The sequence below is a fragment of the Varroa destructor genome, unplaced genomic scaffold (assembly GCF_002443255.2).
Source record: "Varroa destructor unplaced genomic scaffold, Vdes_3.0 BEIS01000001.1, whole genome shotgun sequence".
In the NCBI taxonomy this organism is placed as follows: Eukaryota; Metazoa; Arthropoda; class Arachnida; order Mesostigmata; family Varroidae; genus Varroa; species Varroa destructor.
This window is the reverse complement of record NW_019211454.1, coordinates 15,667,346-15,685,026: the sequence shown is the minus strand read 5'-3', so window position 1 is coordinate 15,685,026 and position 17,681 is coordinate 15,667,346. Positions and strand designations below refer to the sequence as shown.

Genomic DNA, 17,681 nt, shown 5'->3' with positions numbered 1-17,681 from the left:
TGAATCATTAAACGTTCCATTTCTAACCTAATCAAGGTTATAAAAATAATATATTAATATAGCATTATCGTCTTTTTCGTAAAATAAACAGTTTTTACTGTACCTTTCTCTAGATTCAAACGTTTATGGAAAAAGCAAGCGAAGACCCGCTACCTTATAATCGAGCGACTCAATCAGAAAGTAAAGTACAATTTAACTTGATCAAAAATGTTAGGGCCATACCAGATTTACGTGCCTCAGGTTGCCAGCGTGGCTCACCTTGGTCAAACACTCGTAAAAGGCTAAAGAAGTAGTTTTTTGGAATACGAATAAAAAGCCTATTAATAAGAACACATATAAGGGTACGTGTAAAGAAGTGTTTACCAGTCGAAACACTTCTTTATAAGGGTACGCGTAGAAGTACTACTAACCCAAGTACAATTCGAATGTAATACAAATTGATTTTCACAAACATGATATTTGCAAGATTTCGAGCTATTTTTGAAAAAGTACCTTTTGCTAAGGTAGAACACTGCCAGACAAGCTACTTGGTCAATAAACACCTTCATATTGGAAATTCAATTGGAAACATATTGATGAAATATAAAGGAAGATCCTTAACTCACCCAAATAGATCCAGCTGTGAAAACTTAATCAAAAAAATAAGGTTCCGAAAACATAAGTGACACCAAATTTGTCACCCGCATATATCTCAGCAATACTAGCGGTTAAACAGTATTGTTTTCCAAACGCAATTTTTCCGTCTTACAAGGAAACCATAATGACTTATATAGCCTCATTTTTCTGTAACCACGATTTACAATATACCATCTCATTAAACAACTCAGCTATGCCCCTGTAGAGTGGCAACAAGTGTTTTGAATTTCACATTCAGCTTTATTGCCCCAATTAAGTATTGTTTCAGAAAGGTAATGGTTCTCTTCAGCACTATAAAGCGAGTTTCGAACCTAGGCGATCTAATGTGTGGGCAATACTTCATTACAAACTTGTCACAGACACATTGCACCTACTACAATCAACGCCTATATGATATTGTTACTGAAGGTTAAGCTTTGCATGTGCCTACGGGTAAGTTTGAGATGAATACTCATCTTTAACTTCAATTTACAGTACACTACTCATAGAGCTTTAGTGCCCATAGAGCGTCGACCGATAGCATGCCGACATTCTTTCAATATATGCATTGAACAAGTAGATATGACGCAGGACTGAAAAAAATATTTGCTAACCAAAAGAGCCACACCGCTATAGAGTTCTTGCTTTTTTTCAGCGAGCCTTGCCTCACACACATGCTTCCATTTATATATCTACCTATTTATCTACCTCTCTATTCCTGCGTATTACGCGTACTCAATAAAGACACCCAATTAATTGTGATGTGTTGCATATTCATTTGTTTTTCTCTGTTGGTCTTCTGACTAGGAAGACAAACCTCATCCCAGTTAGGGGCAAGGACCCTTACACCGCTGTAATGTGCCACCTCGGATTGCAGGCTTCTTTTTGTGCTGTTACTGTAAAAAAGTGTAAAATTAACGCCATTTGAGACACTAACAGCATATCCCACACTCCACACGCTCACGATACTGGCCCAGCGGCTATAGACCGCAAGTAGGCGACAATTATCTTGGGCTATTTAACGGCCGTCATTTGGGCTTGGACCGGAGCAGCCGCCGGCACCGAGGCAGCATACGACGTTGGTCCAGCTGTTGTAATCGTTGAAGGCGATATTTCGGTGTAGCTCGCAGCCTGTGGCAAAACCGAATAGCTAGCATAAGTTGGACCCGCCGTAGTTGGATAACTTGCAGGAGGAGCCTGTTGATAGACCACAGTTCCCTGCGGAGGAACCATCTGATATCCTGCCGACGAAGTCAACGGTACGATGTATGTCCCTGTAGGAGCGGCCTGCGTACATGCCACTGGAGCCGGCAACGAGTCCGCTGGTGTGCCTTCAGGTAGCTTACGAGATCGATAAACGGATAGGCCCAAGTTGAAGAAGTATCTGCAAAGGTGTTCAGCTCAGTAAGAATCATGAGATGCTGTCATACAGTTAATATAGCCAACTGACACGCGATCGCGTCCTAGCCTACCCGCCGTTCGTAACATGCGAAGATAAAGTAACGCTAGAATGGGCGTTTACTACTTATTCAATTTACAGAAATGCTGAACACCTATCTCCGGGTGATGGTGCAGTGACAATATGTTTGCCCGCTTGACTTAGGAACGCTCAGTAAAGAGGTGCCTAACTTGAAAACCAGGGGTCGACACACGGCTTGATTCGTGCTGGTGCCGTTATCCAAAGCTACGATTAATTAAGGCAGTAGCGTCGGGCGTAAAATTCGAAATATCATTTATTTTGGTGCTTGGCACTTTGCGCAAGTTTGACTACTACGAGTAACTATGCTAACCTAACAATGTCGAGTCTGTGGAGTGGTAGATCTGATCCATCGAGGAAATGGCTCATATCGATGAGGCTCATGTTCATCTCTTGAGGAGGGGCTCGAAACGAAAAACCAGGTTCAACGGACTCCATAGGATAATCCAATGTCCAATCTGTTGTTGCAGCTGATGCTGGTGCTACGAGGGAGTGTAAAGCCGGAATAGTGCGGTAATTCGGTGGCGGCACGGATGGGTTAAACTGGGCAATCGGCACTACGGGAACGGGATTCATTGGGACGATCGGGTATTCACCTATACCCATAGGCGGATGCTGAAAACCACATCCACCGTGTGCTGTTGTTCCTGTAAATATAGTAGAATCTATCAATACGGTGTACCGACATTAGGCAATAAATATAGATATAATAACTTCGCACAATTAGTTGAGTCCTTGTTTTGCGTTTTCTTCTCCCGAACTACGGCGATTATTCGAATATGGATTTCGGTTCGACTTAGCAGCTTTTTTGGTTGCACTTCAATATAAATAACGAAACGAAGATTCGTGATTCAAAGTCAATCACAATAGGCTTAAACAAGATCGACGTTTCTATCCATGTTGCTCTCTTTCGAAACAGTATCCAGAGATAGTGGCCTAAGTATTCATACACTCGAACTCACCAGGCGCCGTTGCGTAGATTGTACTATCAGGAACCCGCTGTATGTCGGCAGTTGCGTAACTATAGTTTGGATCGAAAATGATCGTTTGTGCTGGGCGCGCGCTTAGCTGGGGCACAACGGTCACCCCAGACTCGCTAATGCCAGCCAGTCCGCTCACAGCATCGATGGCGCCGTAAGTGCCTGGATGCCCATTGACGAGAACGGGACCGCACGCGTTCATGATCGTTGGGGTGTAGCAGCTAGCAACAGGTGATGATGGTGGACCGTAGTTGGTCTTAACAGCAGGCAAGGAAACTATGAAATACGCGCATTACTGATATTAAAGATCATTTCGTTAAATGTAACACTCATTTGCTCTCAGGTAAATAATTTGCGTTGGTATGTGCTCCAGACATCACATTTTTCAAAAAAAAAATTACATGTATATAGATATTTACGCTTTTATTTCCTACAGTTACATTTCTTACATTTTCTGGGTCGACCACGTGTATGTCTGGCGACATTCTCCGCATCCTCGTGCGTGCTCATAACATCGTCGTGTTCTGACATCTTCATATTTTGGCCACCTTGTGACCGAGATCCCTCCTGAGTGGACACCGAATGCGAGCCTAAGCTATCGCGGTCGTGCGCTGCTTCTGGTATTCCCCCGAGTTTGCTAGGGCTGTTTTCAGAACTATCTTTGCTAGTCCCACCATGAGCTCGTTTATGGACGCTGTGTTGTTGTTTTCGAAGCAGTACCTCAAGTTGGTCGGCTGTCACCGCGTCACCTTCGACCGCACAGAAATGGACCGTCAAAGATAGCAAGGACTGGCAATTGTTTTCAGCTGAACATCCTATAAGAGTATTTCTGCACTTCAAATTGTAACACACATGGTGTTACATAATGGCAAACCCTCCCATTAATGAAATTACTGGTTATGAATGTGATATGGGCCACCGTCTTTCTTAATAAAAAAAAAACAATGGTTTTCCTTATGTTTAGATTTAACAAAAATGAATTGCAAAAATACTTAACTATCCCATATAGCTCTATCTTTCGAAATGTGGTCACAGAAAATGTATAGTAATGTAAATAGCACTTTAAACGTAATTATTACTAGTATAAACGTAAATAGCACAACATTTTTTGACTCTCTTGTGCTTCAAAAAAGAACTAGAATTTTCTATCACCGTTTTTGCGCTGAAAACGATGCGGTCTATGTAGCTTTTTTCCACATTTTTTATATGTACGTAAATACATGGTTCCTTTTATCAAAGTCAGTATCAGACATTAGAGTTCCCTAAGCGAACTAACCGGTGCTGAAGCTCCGGCGATTTCGCGCCTGTGATTTCCCTGATGAGACCGCCACTCGATAGGTGCGACAGTGCTCATCGTCTTCCACGGCATTGTTCCGTAACGCATGATGCGAAGCCAGCGTGACTCGAAGGCTCACAGGCAAACTCTCGATACTCGATAACGGTAGAGTGCGAATTTCGCCAATCGATTGTAAAAACACCTATAGATTAATAAAATGAGACAATGTTGCACTAATTCACTACATGCAGCTCGTATAATGTTATCCAGCAGAAAGAAGACAAATAAATCGTCTATTGAATTGTCTAAATTATTAGCTTCCTACTTGTTATACTGTTGTTATTGTTATCACCGATAGGCATTTGTTCCTTGTACCGGCTAGCTTTCTTACAAATGTCCGATAAGCGTCTTATTACTTTTTGTTGCGATAATTAGTTTTGCCTTTGGCACTGCGCTAGCAACGATAACCAAAGTTTAACTTAATTTTACACTAATATCAATAAAGTTACCTGTGCGGTATTCCCCTTTGTATCAATCGACTGCACAAACCCAGTATGCTCCTTCATACCGATGCGCGCTGTACATTTTACCCCCGTGTCCAAAGCAGGTGTTACCAGATGGCCAGTTCTGAACTCGTCGCGTTTCTCCTCACACCAATTCAGGTAGTCGACATTGCGGAATAGGTTAGGATCAAGACATTTCGCTACCTGAATGGAGAAATCCGTATACTCAGAGAAGTTAGAAGATAAAGAAACCCTTTGGCGTACGTTCAGGTTCCATTAAAAAAAATCCGTTGTCAGGCATCGCCTTAGACAATTTTCATCAACAAATTTCCTTCATAACCAGACAAAGAAGCATTGAGGTGCAATATAAAAGGAAGGCCGCCTCACTACAGTGTCTTTATAACTTCAGCAAAAGAAGACGATTTTATTACATTGTGAAGATTTAAGTCAGACTCTAGTAAGACAAAAACGGTCGACACCATAATTGGGTGATATAATAACTTCTACCACTGTAGTTCTTGTTGGAGAACTACAATGGATAGGAGCAGTTATGTGCGAACCTGAATGAAGCCTGGTCTACACAATTTCTGTTACCTTAAATGGAAATGGGGGGACACCACAGCGAACCGCTAAGACAATCTGTTCGCCATTTTTCTCCGGGAGCTTTGATACGTTGCGCTCTTCGCCCTCTGCCACCTGTCAAAGAAGCAACATCACGCAAAGAGTCTATAATAATAACAATAATACAATTTCGTATGCCACTGTCTTACATATACAACCCCGCTGTATACGTTTAAATCGCTCTATCTGCCTTACTTCTCAAAAATAAAGTCAGCTTAAAGCTCGCTGCATTTTCAAACCATCCTATTCACGTGAATTACACGTGGGCTACAGCCCTCGCGTAGTACGTGTATTCCATATATTATTTTTTGCCTCCCTTGACGTCACATAGGACTAGTCTAAGTCTTTATCTCTCAATCAGTAGTTCGTTGCTCCCCGCCTTTGGCCTTTTGCACTTTCAAACTTACCGAATTGCACCATTGCGAAAAAGTAAGGTGGCGCTTGTTTTTGAAGTGCTCTTTGTCGTAGAGCATCTTGGTCACGGCAAAATCGACTTCTTTACCGCCCAGCTCAAACACGTCTTTGTACAGCACGTCATAAACGATAGCCTGAGACACTGTAAGTGCCTCGAGGTGCTCTTTCGTATAGACTAGGTCGTACTGTTTTCCGTGCGACCAGCATAACGTTACCTGGGTCGACATCCATGTAAAGAAACAAAAAAATCATTCACGAAATCGCCGGCCGGATTTATTTGACTTCAATGGATCTGTTCTGCTGATAATGGTTTGGCAAACTGAATAAGTTGAGGTTAGGATAGTTATGAATTAATAGCGGTAGGACATTTACTTAGCTTAGGGAAAAATTCACTTACTGCGACCGGCTCCAAGCAAAAAAAGGGTGATTGTGAGCTCTACATGGCTGAGGGAAATAAGCTTCTGGGGCAACAGATAAAGCTCTTACATCCTAAATTAATTTATTATTTCAGAGTATCAATATTGTATTGTTATCTTATGTGATTTCTGCGATGAACTAAGGCGTCTCCAGTGCTTCTTCTCCCATAATCAGTAGGCAACAATTCAATGCAATCAACCCTCGAAAAGCTGCAAGGAGAAAGGCTGCAAATGCAGTTACTCTCCTGTGATAGGTCAGAACATAAAGAACAGTTCGATTAAAGAATTAGATTTTTTCATACGGTTCCTTTTTGAGAATTCAGATTCAACATTTCGTCCATCATTCAAGTGCGACCTTTTTAACTGGTTAGTTTATCAATTACTTACTATGATAGTATTCGTTTCGCTAGTCAGCTTCCTCTTCATTTCTCTTTTTTAACCCTAATATCTCGTCATCGGAACTGAAGGTACTAGATTCAAGGCTGCAACTTTGTTTGCCTTTATTCAAACCTTGAGGGGGTATCCGCCCTGCGTGACGTTGGTGGGGCCTCGATCGGCGCGGTAATACACAACAAAATCGATACGAAACAACTGGGCAAGGACGTGCATTTCGTTGTTATTTCCGGGAAAACTGTTTTCTCGTAGGCGACGGACATAGTCTTCATGCGATTGTTGAGGATCGAGCTGACGCGGAACCAGCGGTCGATTCTCGAGAATAAAGTCACACACGAGCCGGCGAATCGCGGCGTGTTTGTTCTGCGATCCGTACAAGACCTCAGATACGGCCCGGAATAGACAGGAGCCATCGACTGGCAGATGATACCGGAACAATCTAAAACGCATATCCGTTTCAAGGCAATACCTCAGCCTCTATTATAGATAAATAGCGCAAGTCTAGTTTGAGGGTTACTTAGCATTTTCTTTTTACACGCGATTACTTATATTTGTTGTGCAAACAGTGTTAAGGTTGTAAGCCTCACAAGTGCGCCATCGATGTGGGACGCTAATTCAGCGTGAAGTCGCTGAGGTATATTGATAAAAAAAACAACTTTTCGCTCGCTGGTTTCGTTCAATGTGTTTTGCTCTTGCTATGTGTTATACTGAACATACATAAATGCACATAGTCAAAGATCAACATCTTATAGAGGATTGATTGATTGATTGATTGATTGATTGACAATTTGTTTCTTACTATTATAAATTTTATCGATCAATTTAGTTCTCAAGTTTTACTCAAGTCTCTTCAAGATTTTACTACCGATTTAGATTTCGATATGTAGATAGTTTCACAGTAGTTTTAGCTATTAACTGACCTTGAATACACGATATTTTACTATTATTGTTTTCATAGTATGCCTGTATATTTGAGTTGTATGAGTAATAAATATTTCGAATCTTACGTTCGGCACCGCCGTTAGGTATTCCACCAGACGGTTGACCGTTCCCAGCACGAAACGTTCATCATTACCACATCGTTCTTAGGCCAGGCATTGACTTGGAATTAGCGTTGTACGGAAAGTGCGTGCAGTGTTCCGTGCAACTGACATCGACAATACTGTGTCTGTTTTAACTGTTAGTGCAGCCCACGTTATCCAAGATGTTCAACTACAGTTGACCATTTAGCAAACTGGCCATGCGTTCAGACGCCATTATGACTATGAGAGGGCTGGCGTACACATAACGTATACGGATCGCACACGTTTAACAAAAGTCACGGAAGACTGTTTTATTCGAAATTGCGGTTACACTCATCATGACATACGAACGAGGGCATTTCAGCGTTTCATTCGTTCCGTTCCGCGGTTCGGCTAGTCGCTTTCTGCACGAAACATCTAAACAGCGCCTAAAAGACTCCAGTGTATTTTCGTTGATTTGCCTCTTGAAAGAGGTTTAATTTAGGAAAATATGCCACATTTATCCTAGTAGAAATGTATATTTGGTCTGGGACAAAAATCTAGCTTGTGCATTATTGCTAATGACGTGTACATGAACCTAAAAACTCGTGTCTTCGACCGTGTGCTCTACTTTTATCGTATGTCTTTGTTACAGAGGATAATTTTACAATACAACCTTGAAACGTTTCGTACAAAAAGAATTATTAGGTAAAAACAATAATCAACAACTGTAATACACCACCAGAGGTTCCACACTTGTGTTTAGGTTTGATTACGATAGACTAGTACTATATACGTGAATCAAACTATTGGGTTATCTCCAATACGAAAAATAACACCCATCTTTCCAAGCGCCTACCCAAGTGAGTGTAAGTACTGATCCATTTTCGTGTTGGCCAGATGGATGCCCATTGGTAGGTAGACTTCATGGCTGAATGGGTGGCAACCCATAGTCCAGTCGGAGTTCCCTGTAAGTGCACCAGTCGTCCCAGACAGCACGGCATTACTTCCTTGACCCGATCCCTGAACGTCCTTTGAGCTTCCAGTAAAACTTCCCCGGCGGCCAATCGGCATCCTGGAAGGCAAGAACGCCTGTATCACAACAAGACCTGAAGACGGAAGGTGGCAGTAACCTGTGCTCAGGAAATTCACAGCAATTACGGCATCAAGTGTATGCCATCGAGGCGCCAATGAAACAATTACTAGGCAACGCCGCACAAAAACCTGACACTTCCACAATTAATATTATTGACGAAACTGCTGCTGCTACGGCAGCACTACACCGATCGAGGGTGAGGTACTAAGATAACAGGCTCTCCCAACAATCTGTAGCTATCATAATCATCGACTTATTGTTGGTCGATGGCTGACCGCATTCGATTTGTGCGCAGAAGCCCATATGATACAGTTGGCCAATATAGAAACATAATATAGGCATTGCTCGGTCGACGTAAAGAATGAGAAAGAACGAGGAAGAGAGATAATCGTGGTAAATTTCAGCGAACAAATATTATGAGCGTTTCACATCGGTCGGGGGAATAAGACATCTAAGCCGCACACCCTTTAAAAAATGAGTCAATCCATGGTCAAATAGGCATCGACACTTCATTACAATGGTTACAATGACTAGGTCAATATATGTGAATAGATCAATAATATTTTTGCAACTTTTTCTGAATAGACGAGCCTTTTTTTCGATGAAGTCGATTAAGGTGAAGTCATCCCAAAATAGCACTACACAACAACACGTTCGAAAGTGCTGAATCGATGGTTCGGAGAACAACGAAACTCTACAGCGGAGTAACGTCTAAAAAACAGCGTTTACTTTACAGAAAAACAATTACGATTTGCACACTATTGAGCTTTTTGCGATTGGAACGACAAAGACGAGTAGCAAGACACGCGGCGAAGAGGTTGATAACGGCTGCGCTATGACCCCATTATGACTTCGGCTTGCGTCGGCTGCAATTGCACGTCCGTATGGCAAGAGGGCTGCGAGTTAACCTACGAATTCTGGTGTCATGGTGGTGCGACGCACGTTTCGCACATAACGCCATTTACTAGGTGCTGTCTTGCCTGATAGAATAGCAGGGTTTACTAATAGACAGGAATCACTAGTACTGTGATCGCACGGGAGATTTCGTCTGGTGGTCGTTTGTGTTCACTCACATTGATTATAACTAAAGAGAAAATAGAAGAGAAAGAGAAAAGTAGTCGTATTGATCTTGGTGTTTATAGGTAGATTGTTTGAGGCGTCTTGTAGATTTTGAAAGACGTGGTAGAAAAAATGATCGACCAAAAATTTGCTTATTAAAAAAACTATGTTAGGTACCATGATTTGTGCGTTAAATATGAGGCTAAATCCTAAAGTGATTTCAAATTGGTTACAGAGCTAACAAAAACATGTTACTCTATAGTGTTCCTTACCTAAATCCACTGGCTTTTCGTCAAAGTCTAAAAATTTGATTACGATGGATATCACCTATTATGCAAAGAGTAATCTGTAATGCTTTCTTTCTAACGGGTTTAATCTTTAATGTAGTCTGGTTCACGTAATACTATTTAGACTTACGCTCAAGTGGTCATGTCATAGATATCATAAGGTCTATATATGGTCTCTACATGTGGTCTATATATAAGGTCTCTAACAAAAATAAATTTCCTATCAAAAATCTTTCCATCTGTGCTAATAGTAGCGCGCATCTAGCATATTATCAAAGGCTCCCTGCCGCCCATAGTCACCGTTTTTGGATAGCATCTCTATAAACAGGACCAAATGACAAAGGCCTCCACCGTTTGCGGCCTCGATGGGGTGTAAAACTTAAAATGTGCTTTTATTGTGCATTCGTCTTAGAGAGTTTACAAAAAACAAAGAATAATTAAATTCGTTTACGTACCAGCTACGCGATATTAAGACTGTTGTCTAAAGCAAGTTGCGAGGCCGTCAGAGATAATGCTTAGTTTTTGTGCTGTTTTGTGTTGTTTGCGCTTTGTTTGTCGCTTCTTACGGCATGATTTTATTCAATAGCCCTTACAGCCTATTATCAGGGTCTAAATAGGAGAGAAAGAATTTGGCTTATTGATAAGTACACCACAGGGAGAAGAAATGCACACATACTATCAAGTGTTTTTCATGCAACTACCACTAAATCCTTACCCCGAAAAATGCTTCCTTGGAGCGTTTCGTGAGCCTGTATTTGACGGCGAAAAATATCAAGGAAAGGTAAAACTATAGTTTTATTTAAAAAAAAAAAACAGACAGAAGACGTGGAAAAAAGTGAGAAGTAGGAAGGAAAGTGGTGCCGGCCGTTATAGGCAAACCACAAAAATTATAAACTTTTCTTTCATGACACTCGAGGCAACGTCCGTGATAAGTTTCTGATTTCGTATAAAGGTGAGAGCTTTAGCCTAACCTTTGCAGCCTAACCAGGTAGTTCGGAGCCCTCTATTTGATGTTCATTATCCGCCATGCACAATTCCACATGATCCCAATTTATTCTGTTGAAGATATAGCGTAGAATTTGCGCTCCACCTTTTTTATTTGCTTTGAACTTGTTATAATCATGTAAACATATTATTAAAAGTGGAAGTACACAGTGTGATTTGGCCTGACGAAGGATTAGGACAGCAGTAGTAAATAAAACAGTATCAAGCAAACTTAGCAGCAAGCCTGGTCTAGTCTGGCATAGAACTGTATCTCGATGCATTTTACCATATGGGCCTTACGCAACTCTAGGAGCGAATAGCATTTGGATGGCCCGTTAGTATACAGTAATAGACTAGTAATATGCTAAAATGAAAACACCTAACACATATATGAGCAGTAACAAACGTATCACGTATATACTCGTTTATTTCACTACCGAGCTACAACATGGATGACTATAGAACACAATGTCTGAAACCGGAAGCGCAGTCGAACTATGTGTGTTCAAGGTCACCTCAGTGTCGACGCCACCGGTACCAACTTAGCCACTCTTGTGGTCAGGTAAGCCATCGCTTTTACAGGGAAAAATCTCTTTTATACGTATACTTTTTGCTTTGCTATCAGCTCCAGCTGATAAGACCGTCCTGGCTTGAACCAAGTCGAACAAGCTAATGGCACCAGATCGAAGCGTCCATTACGAACCTCCTTCGGTTGCGATGGCCACATCTGCAGGCGAGTAGAAGGGGCCTTCAGCGTAGAACTTTCGCAGGCCTTTGACCTGTGCAACGTCTTTGATCGAATTCGCTTCTTCCAGCAGCGCCGCCACAATAGCGTGTTTAATTTCTTTGCCGGCCTTATCCGGTTCAGTATTTCTGTCCAGCAGCCTGAAAACAAGAAAGCATTAACTTACATAGGGCCTTAATGAGCTGCCCATTGTGGACAGTTTGTCAGTGTTCAGACAGTTGGATATTTTGAGTCCAACAGTTTTATTAAAATCCCCAAAAAAAATAGAGCCTACATTTTAGCAGAAATTAGGCTTGATAGCCGTGCTCAGGTTTCTATGTATGTTTATCATATGGATAGAACATTAAAGAATGTTGCTGACACTTCAAAAAGAAGCGAAAATGTAATCTATTTACATCTAAATAACAAAAAAAGAGTATCGATTTTTAGCCCAGGAGTGGGCCGCATCGTACGCAGACACTACGAAAACTTGCATTATCTTTAATAAATATTAGGCAGTACACAAACATAGAGAACTAATAAAAATATGAATATAAGCAGGCTTTCCAAACTAACCTCTTAAGGCACTTTTGCTGATCTTTTATTGTTTCCTCATTTTGCTCAGTTAACGTCTCAAGAAAGGAGCACACATATTTATTAGCAGCTTCGAAGTTAAAAAGAAAAACCCTTTTAAATGATATCGTACAATTTAAAACTTGCATTATTAACTTAAGAAACAACCCGAATAATTTATCAGCTCAGTTCACTTGTATTGAACGTATACGACTCAACGTAAACAGCGTTCAGTATTCGCGTTCACGCTGAGACGACAAAGAGAACATACCATTCATAAGACCCGGGTAGCTCAAGGAGACCTTGTCGACCCCAAGGTAGAAGCGCAATATTTTTCATGACCCGCAATGCAGCCAGCCGCTCATTTGGAAATGGGGTCTTCGCACATTTCCACAGCAAAGCCAACGGCGTGGTACTCAGGCAGGACATCCATTTCTCCGACAAGGTAATTACGTCCAACTGGTCGTATTCCTAATGGTGCAAGCGCATGAACACATCACGCATAAGCTATCAAATACAGATTTGAGTCACAACGTTATTCTTTGTTATATTCGTAACTAATCATCGAAATTGACAGCTGAAGCATGCCTAAATAATATATATATATATATTCTGATTTCTATATCGTGGTGTATTTGGAGTGTTTCTCGGTAAATGGTATCAAGACTAGATTGGAAAAAATCGAGTTTTTTAAGCAAATAAAAGTGAAAATTAGTCATAATACGTTTCTTGCACGTTACAACCATAATCGATTTGTAACTCGGTTCAAAGACCTAGTTTGCGTGTAAACAACCGCACCTAAACGCAGCCAAAGTATAGATTATTTAAAGTTATTCTGCAACCAAGCGAAATTTTGTCAAAATGACTGGACAGCTTGCAAAGGTTGCACTCAAGGCATAATAGAAACGTACATCACTAGAGATCAAGAAAGTTGAATTCCTTCTTGTTAGTGGAACAGTTCGTACTCGAAATGTATTTTTCAAGATGAGTTTAGCCTACTTACTACTGCTTTCTCTAGTGCTGAATAGTAAATACGAACAAAGGCCTTATGTAGGAAGAGATATTTTATTTGTCTTTACCTCCATCTCAAGAATAGACTGTACAGCAATCAGTGCTGACATCTTGTGCTCGGCTGAATAATTTGTCATTTCAAGACACTTGCCGATGTCTCGCATATACGCGGCCATTTCTCGTGAGAGATTCTCCTCTATGCAACGTTTGCCGTCACGAGTCCGAGCGATTTGTCCTACGGCCGCCATCGCGGTGGGAGCAAACGGGGAGCCCAATCTTGCAGTTTCAAAAATCACTTTAACTACTGCAGTGTGCTCGTGTACGAGTGCAATCGGGTTGTGAAGACCGAACTCGCCGAAAAATAGGAGAACGCCTACAAAAACGAAGTTAGGCTAAAACTCTGTGATAGTTATGTGAAATGCTTGTGTAACCACATCTGCTATGTGATAATTGTGAGAAATATTTGGTGCAATTTTTAGCATTAATTTATCAAGCGTTTGCTGTATGGGTTGATTTAATATAATGTTTGTAAAAAATAGGCTATAAATCCTTTATGTGTAAAGGGGCTTGTTACGTAGCCGCGACTTTCGTGTACCCACCTTCCGTTTAAACAAATTACTAATAGAGTTTGCATACATACTAATCCTCACAGCAGATTAGTACCTAGATAATGGTTGGCTATCTCATTTTTCCTGGCTACACTATAGCCACAACTTCGATTACTCAGAAACGTGTTCTGCTTGACCGAACTTGTTTTTATATCTGCCTCGGCGCGGTCAAATTCAAAAAATTGATCGATTGATCATGAGCGGCTTTTTTGAACCTACCCGGCATATAAAACGTAGCGTTTGGATCATCCGGATGGCTTAGGAGGTCCTTTAGAATTTCAACCGCAGTCGACGAGCGGATATAATCCATCGTATATGGCTTCGAGACGAGTATTCGCAGTAACTCGATGTAGTTTAACAGGACGAGCATATCGGACTTTTCTCGTTTAAGTGATTCGACAACTTTGTCAAGGAGCTGAGCCATCTTCTTGCAGTTTGCTTCGGACTGGCATGCGACTTGACAAAACAGCTGCAGTTACAGCAAGAAACAACGAATTAACAGAATAGAACATGCATATCTATAGCAAAGAAATTGGTGCTGATGGGTTTCAGTTTTGATGCGAACACAATAAATCAAAAAAGCTGTTTTCGTATTTCGCTAATGTCGTTATTATTGTTAATATTATATGTTTAGTTCTTTACATGTGTTATATTGTACATTCTATCACCGCTCTCTATTCAATTGAATCTCCAAAATTACAGCGGGACATAGACAAGTTCTTGAATAGTACGTAGATGTTTCTATGATCGAAATAGACGATCGTAAGTTTATCGACTTAGATTGCGTCAAGTAAAAATCGTTCCTTCTACCAAAACACTACGTCAATGTGTACTTCGTTCAATCTCATGTAGTACATGCATTCTAATACGCATTACCGCTTACATGCAATTATAACTAACCTCCAAGACCCGAAGATTCTCCACCGATCCTTTCTGTTGAACAGCCTCCAGCCGCTGCAGCAGATCGCCACTGAATAAAATCTTTAATGCATCGATCGAATGTGTTGTCAACTCGAGTAATAAAGACTTCACTGAGTCGTTAAGAGTCATCGAAGCAAATCGATCGATGACATAGGCCAGTAACGTAGTATTCGCGACTAGATTGGGACGCACCTAAGAACACAGAAACAACACGATTTGGTCAACTTGAAAGGATATTCGACAAGTGCTAAAAACTATCTACACGGAAAAAACTCACGAACAGCTCACTACTAAACCGCGTATTCCACGTAATGCTAACGTTCCATGTTTCTTTAAAAAAAAAAACTTCTTCTTTGGCCGAACAACCCCGGCGCGTTTTCTTTTCTTTTGGATGTACAGGCTTAGGCGCCGATAGAAAACCCCGTGTTGAATGGATCACTTCCTCAACGTACGCTTTAAACATGAAAAACAAACTCGTTTCAACTCGTCATAGTAAATGTCTGACACATCGAATGTTTGACAAGCAATATCCAAAGCGAAGGAAAAATGACGCGTGTAGTTATTATTGGTGTCAGCATTGCGTATGTCGTTAGGTTGCAAATTAATTTTTCCGTTTTTTTTTTGTTCATCGAGATGCAACAACCTTTTCATCGCGAGCACATCGGAGTAGCTGTTGCAGAACCAATTTCTGTATGTCGTCGTTACATTGCTCTCGGAGCGCCTCGGTAATGTAACGTTCGTATTTGGTCAGTATTAGTTGACAGGGCACACAGTCGAGAAGTGTTCGCAGGATTTGGCAGAAAAGCTGGATCTCCTCACTAAAAAGAAAAATACATGGCAAAGGGAAAATAGAAATATTAATATGAAACTAGGAATAATATTATAGACTGTTGTTAATTGCCCTCCATCCCCCCAATACGTTCTTATGTAGTTATTATGAACATAAAACTAGGTGAAGATGGGCGGCGCGAATGTCGGCTAGGAAAAATGCAAAGCGGTTTTTCTGGTCGGGTACGAAAGACACGCAGCGATGAGATATTGGTGCACAACCAGAAGATATTCGAAATAAAGGATACTGCACGATGCACTGGGATAACCGGGAATAAATGGCTCAGCAGGAGTCTTTACGTAGAAATCACGAGATTCAGAAACAAAGGTTATTTAGCTATAAAATTTTTTAACCAGCACGGAAAAGAATGCGAAATCATCTTATCACGGTGGCCCAGTGCACAGTTCTGTACGGGACAGCAGGGTATGCATGACAGCGATCAAATTGAAACACCACAGAGAGAAGCTCCTGAACGCGTAAAGCACAATGGCAATAAAAAAATGACAAATGCGCAGATGGTGGGCGCGCAGGCAACAATGGTTATAGCACGGACCATACTATAGCCGACACTGACAGAAGAACGGAGAAAGCCAATTCTAAATTCGGAGACAAAAATGCCCAGGAGGAACAGATTTTTAAAAATTGGTAGTAGGAATGAAGCAAACAACCGGCAGACTTTTCAGGAGCATGAATTAACCATCTCACACCCGACCTAAACAAACAAATAAACAGTGGGCCTGTCGATACCATGTACGAACTCATCTAAGTACGCGCTGGAAACACAGGATTCTCAAAATACTTTTACAACATTGGCAAAACATCTGATGCGGTATGCATTTACCAGTGAAGTTAATGACGTAGTCCATACATTACTTAACGTTGGGAGAGGGCTGAGCGAAGGGGCAAACAGAACGGGGGACCCAAACAGCTCGGGGCAAAGTTAGTACAATGACAGAAAACAGGGAGCAACGGTCGCACGGTTGCTAAAAAAAAGTGATGAAATAGAAAATCGACCTAGAGAATGAAAAACATGGGTAACCAATAGAGGCTGCCAGAGGGCTAACCATCAAAACCTTCTAAGGAAAGTGTTACGCGCGGTTCCAGTGGATGAAGAAAATCAATCTTTAAAAAGGATTCCCTAATTCTTGTTGATATTTTTAGACTTGTAGTTGACTTCGGAATATGATTGCCTATATATGCTAATATGTACGCCTGCTAATCTTGATTCACCTTATTGTTTTCCTACTAAGTTCGATGGGCTTCTGAATAAATAGCGAATACGGTAAAGGACATACAAGCTATACGAGTTGTTAGGCGCACATACACATGCACAATAAAAAAATAATTTGACCTCTACTGACCCTCCCTATTTAAAGACAATTTTAACATCTGCAGGGTCATGCAAACCATAGCTAGACAATTATGTTTTCATTAACATACTTTTTCAGATTGGCCAGCACGACAAATAGCTGTGAAAGATCACTGTTCTGCAGTGAGCTGGAGAACTCCAAACGGTTATGATGTAAATGATCGGAACATGCCGACTTGATCACATTCAGATTCTCCACGTTTATTTTTTCAGGATCAGCCAAATCCCTCAGTAATTCGCCGAGCTTTCTCATATTTGTTTAATCGATTGTTCAATTGCAGCTGAGTATTCGAGACTTAGCTTTTCTTGTAGACGGTACGTGCGGATAAATGTCACCACCTTCACATAGGGGGCTTGCAGCTATATCAAATACTAACTGGCTTCTGTAAAGTGTACTATATATTCTCACCAAGCAGTTAGAGTAATTTACGTATCAACGATGACAACTTGAATTTCGAACGCCTTTCCCTTAATTGCCGTGTGGTAAAAACGACACCCATGAGTCTGTCTTGTACCAGTAGCAT

At 41.1% G+C, this 17,681-nt stretch overlaps 2 protein-coding genes across 2 annotated transcripts; both read right to left on the bottom strand.

Annotated features, from left to right (window-relative positions):
- Positions 1–1,367: 1,367 nt before the first annotated feature.
- On the bottom strand, positions 1,368–9,970 carry LOC111242974 (uncharacterized). Its single transcript, XM_022787949.2, has 11 exons — positions 9,384–9,970; positions 8,556–8,771; positions 6,813–7,134; positions 5,880–6,101; positions 5,446–5,547; positions 4,858–5,055; positions 4,349–4,550; positions 3,522–3,821; positions 3,055–3,348; positions 2,406–2,739; positions 1,368–1,999 (listed from the first exon to the last, which is right to left on the bottom strand). The coding sequence occupies exons 2-11, from the start codon at positions 8,768–8,770 to the stop codon at positions 1,630–1,632; spliced, it is 2,559 nt and encodes an 852-aa protein (XP_022643684.1). The 5' UTR covers position 8,771; positions 9,384–9,970; the 3' UTR covers positions 1,368–1,629.
- A 1,539-nt stretch (positions 9,971–11,509) lies between these two features.
- LOC111242854 (26S proteasome non-ATPase regulatory subunit 5) lies at positions 11,510–17,641 on the bottom strand. The gene is made up of 7 exons (XM_022787748.2): positions 17,229–17,641; positions 15,603–15,777; positions 14,939–15,151; positions 14,258–14,507; positions 13,499–13,803; positions 12,691–12,890; positions 11,510–12,007 (listed from the first exon to the last, which is right to left on the bottom strand). Exons 1-7 carry the CDS (start codon positions 17,408–17,410, stop codon positions 11,818–11,820), a joined length of 1,515 nt encoding a protein of 504 aa, XP_022643483.1. The 5' UTR covers positions 17,411–17,641; the 3' UTR covers positions 11,510–11,817.
- Between the last annotated feature and the right edge of the window lie 40 nt (positions 17,642–17,681).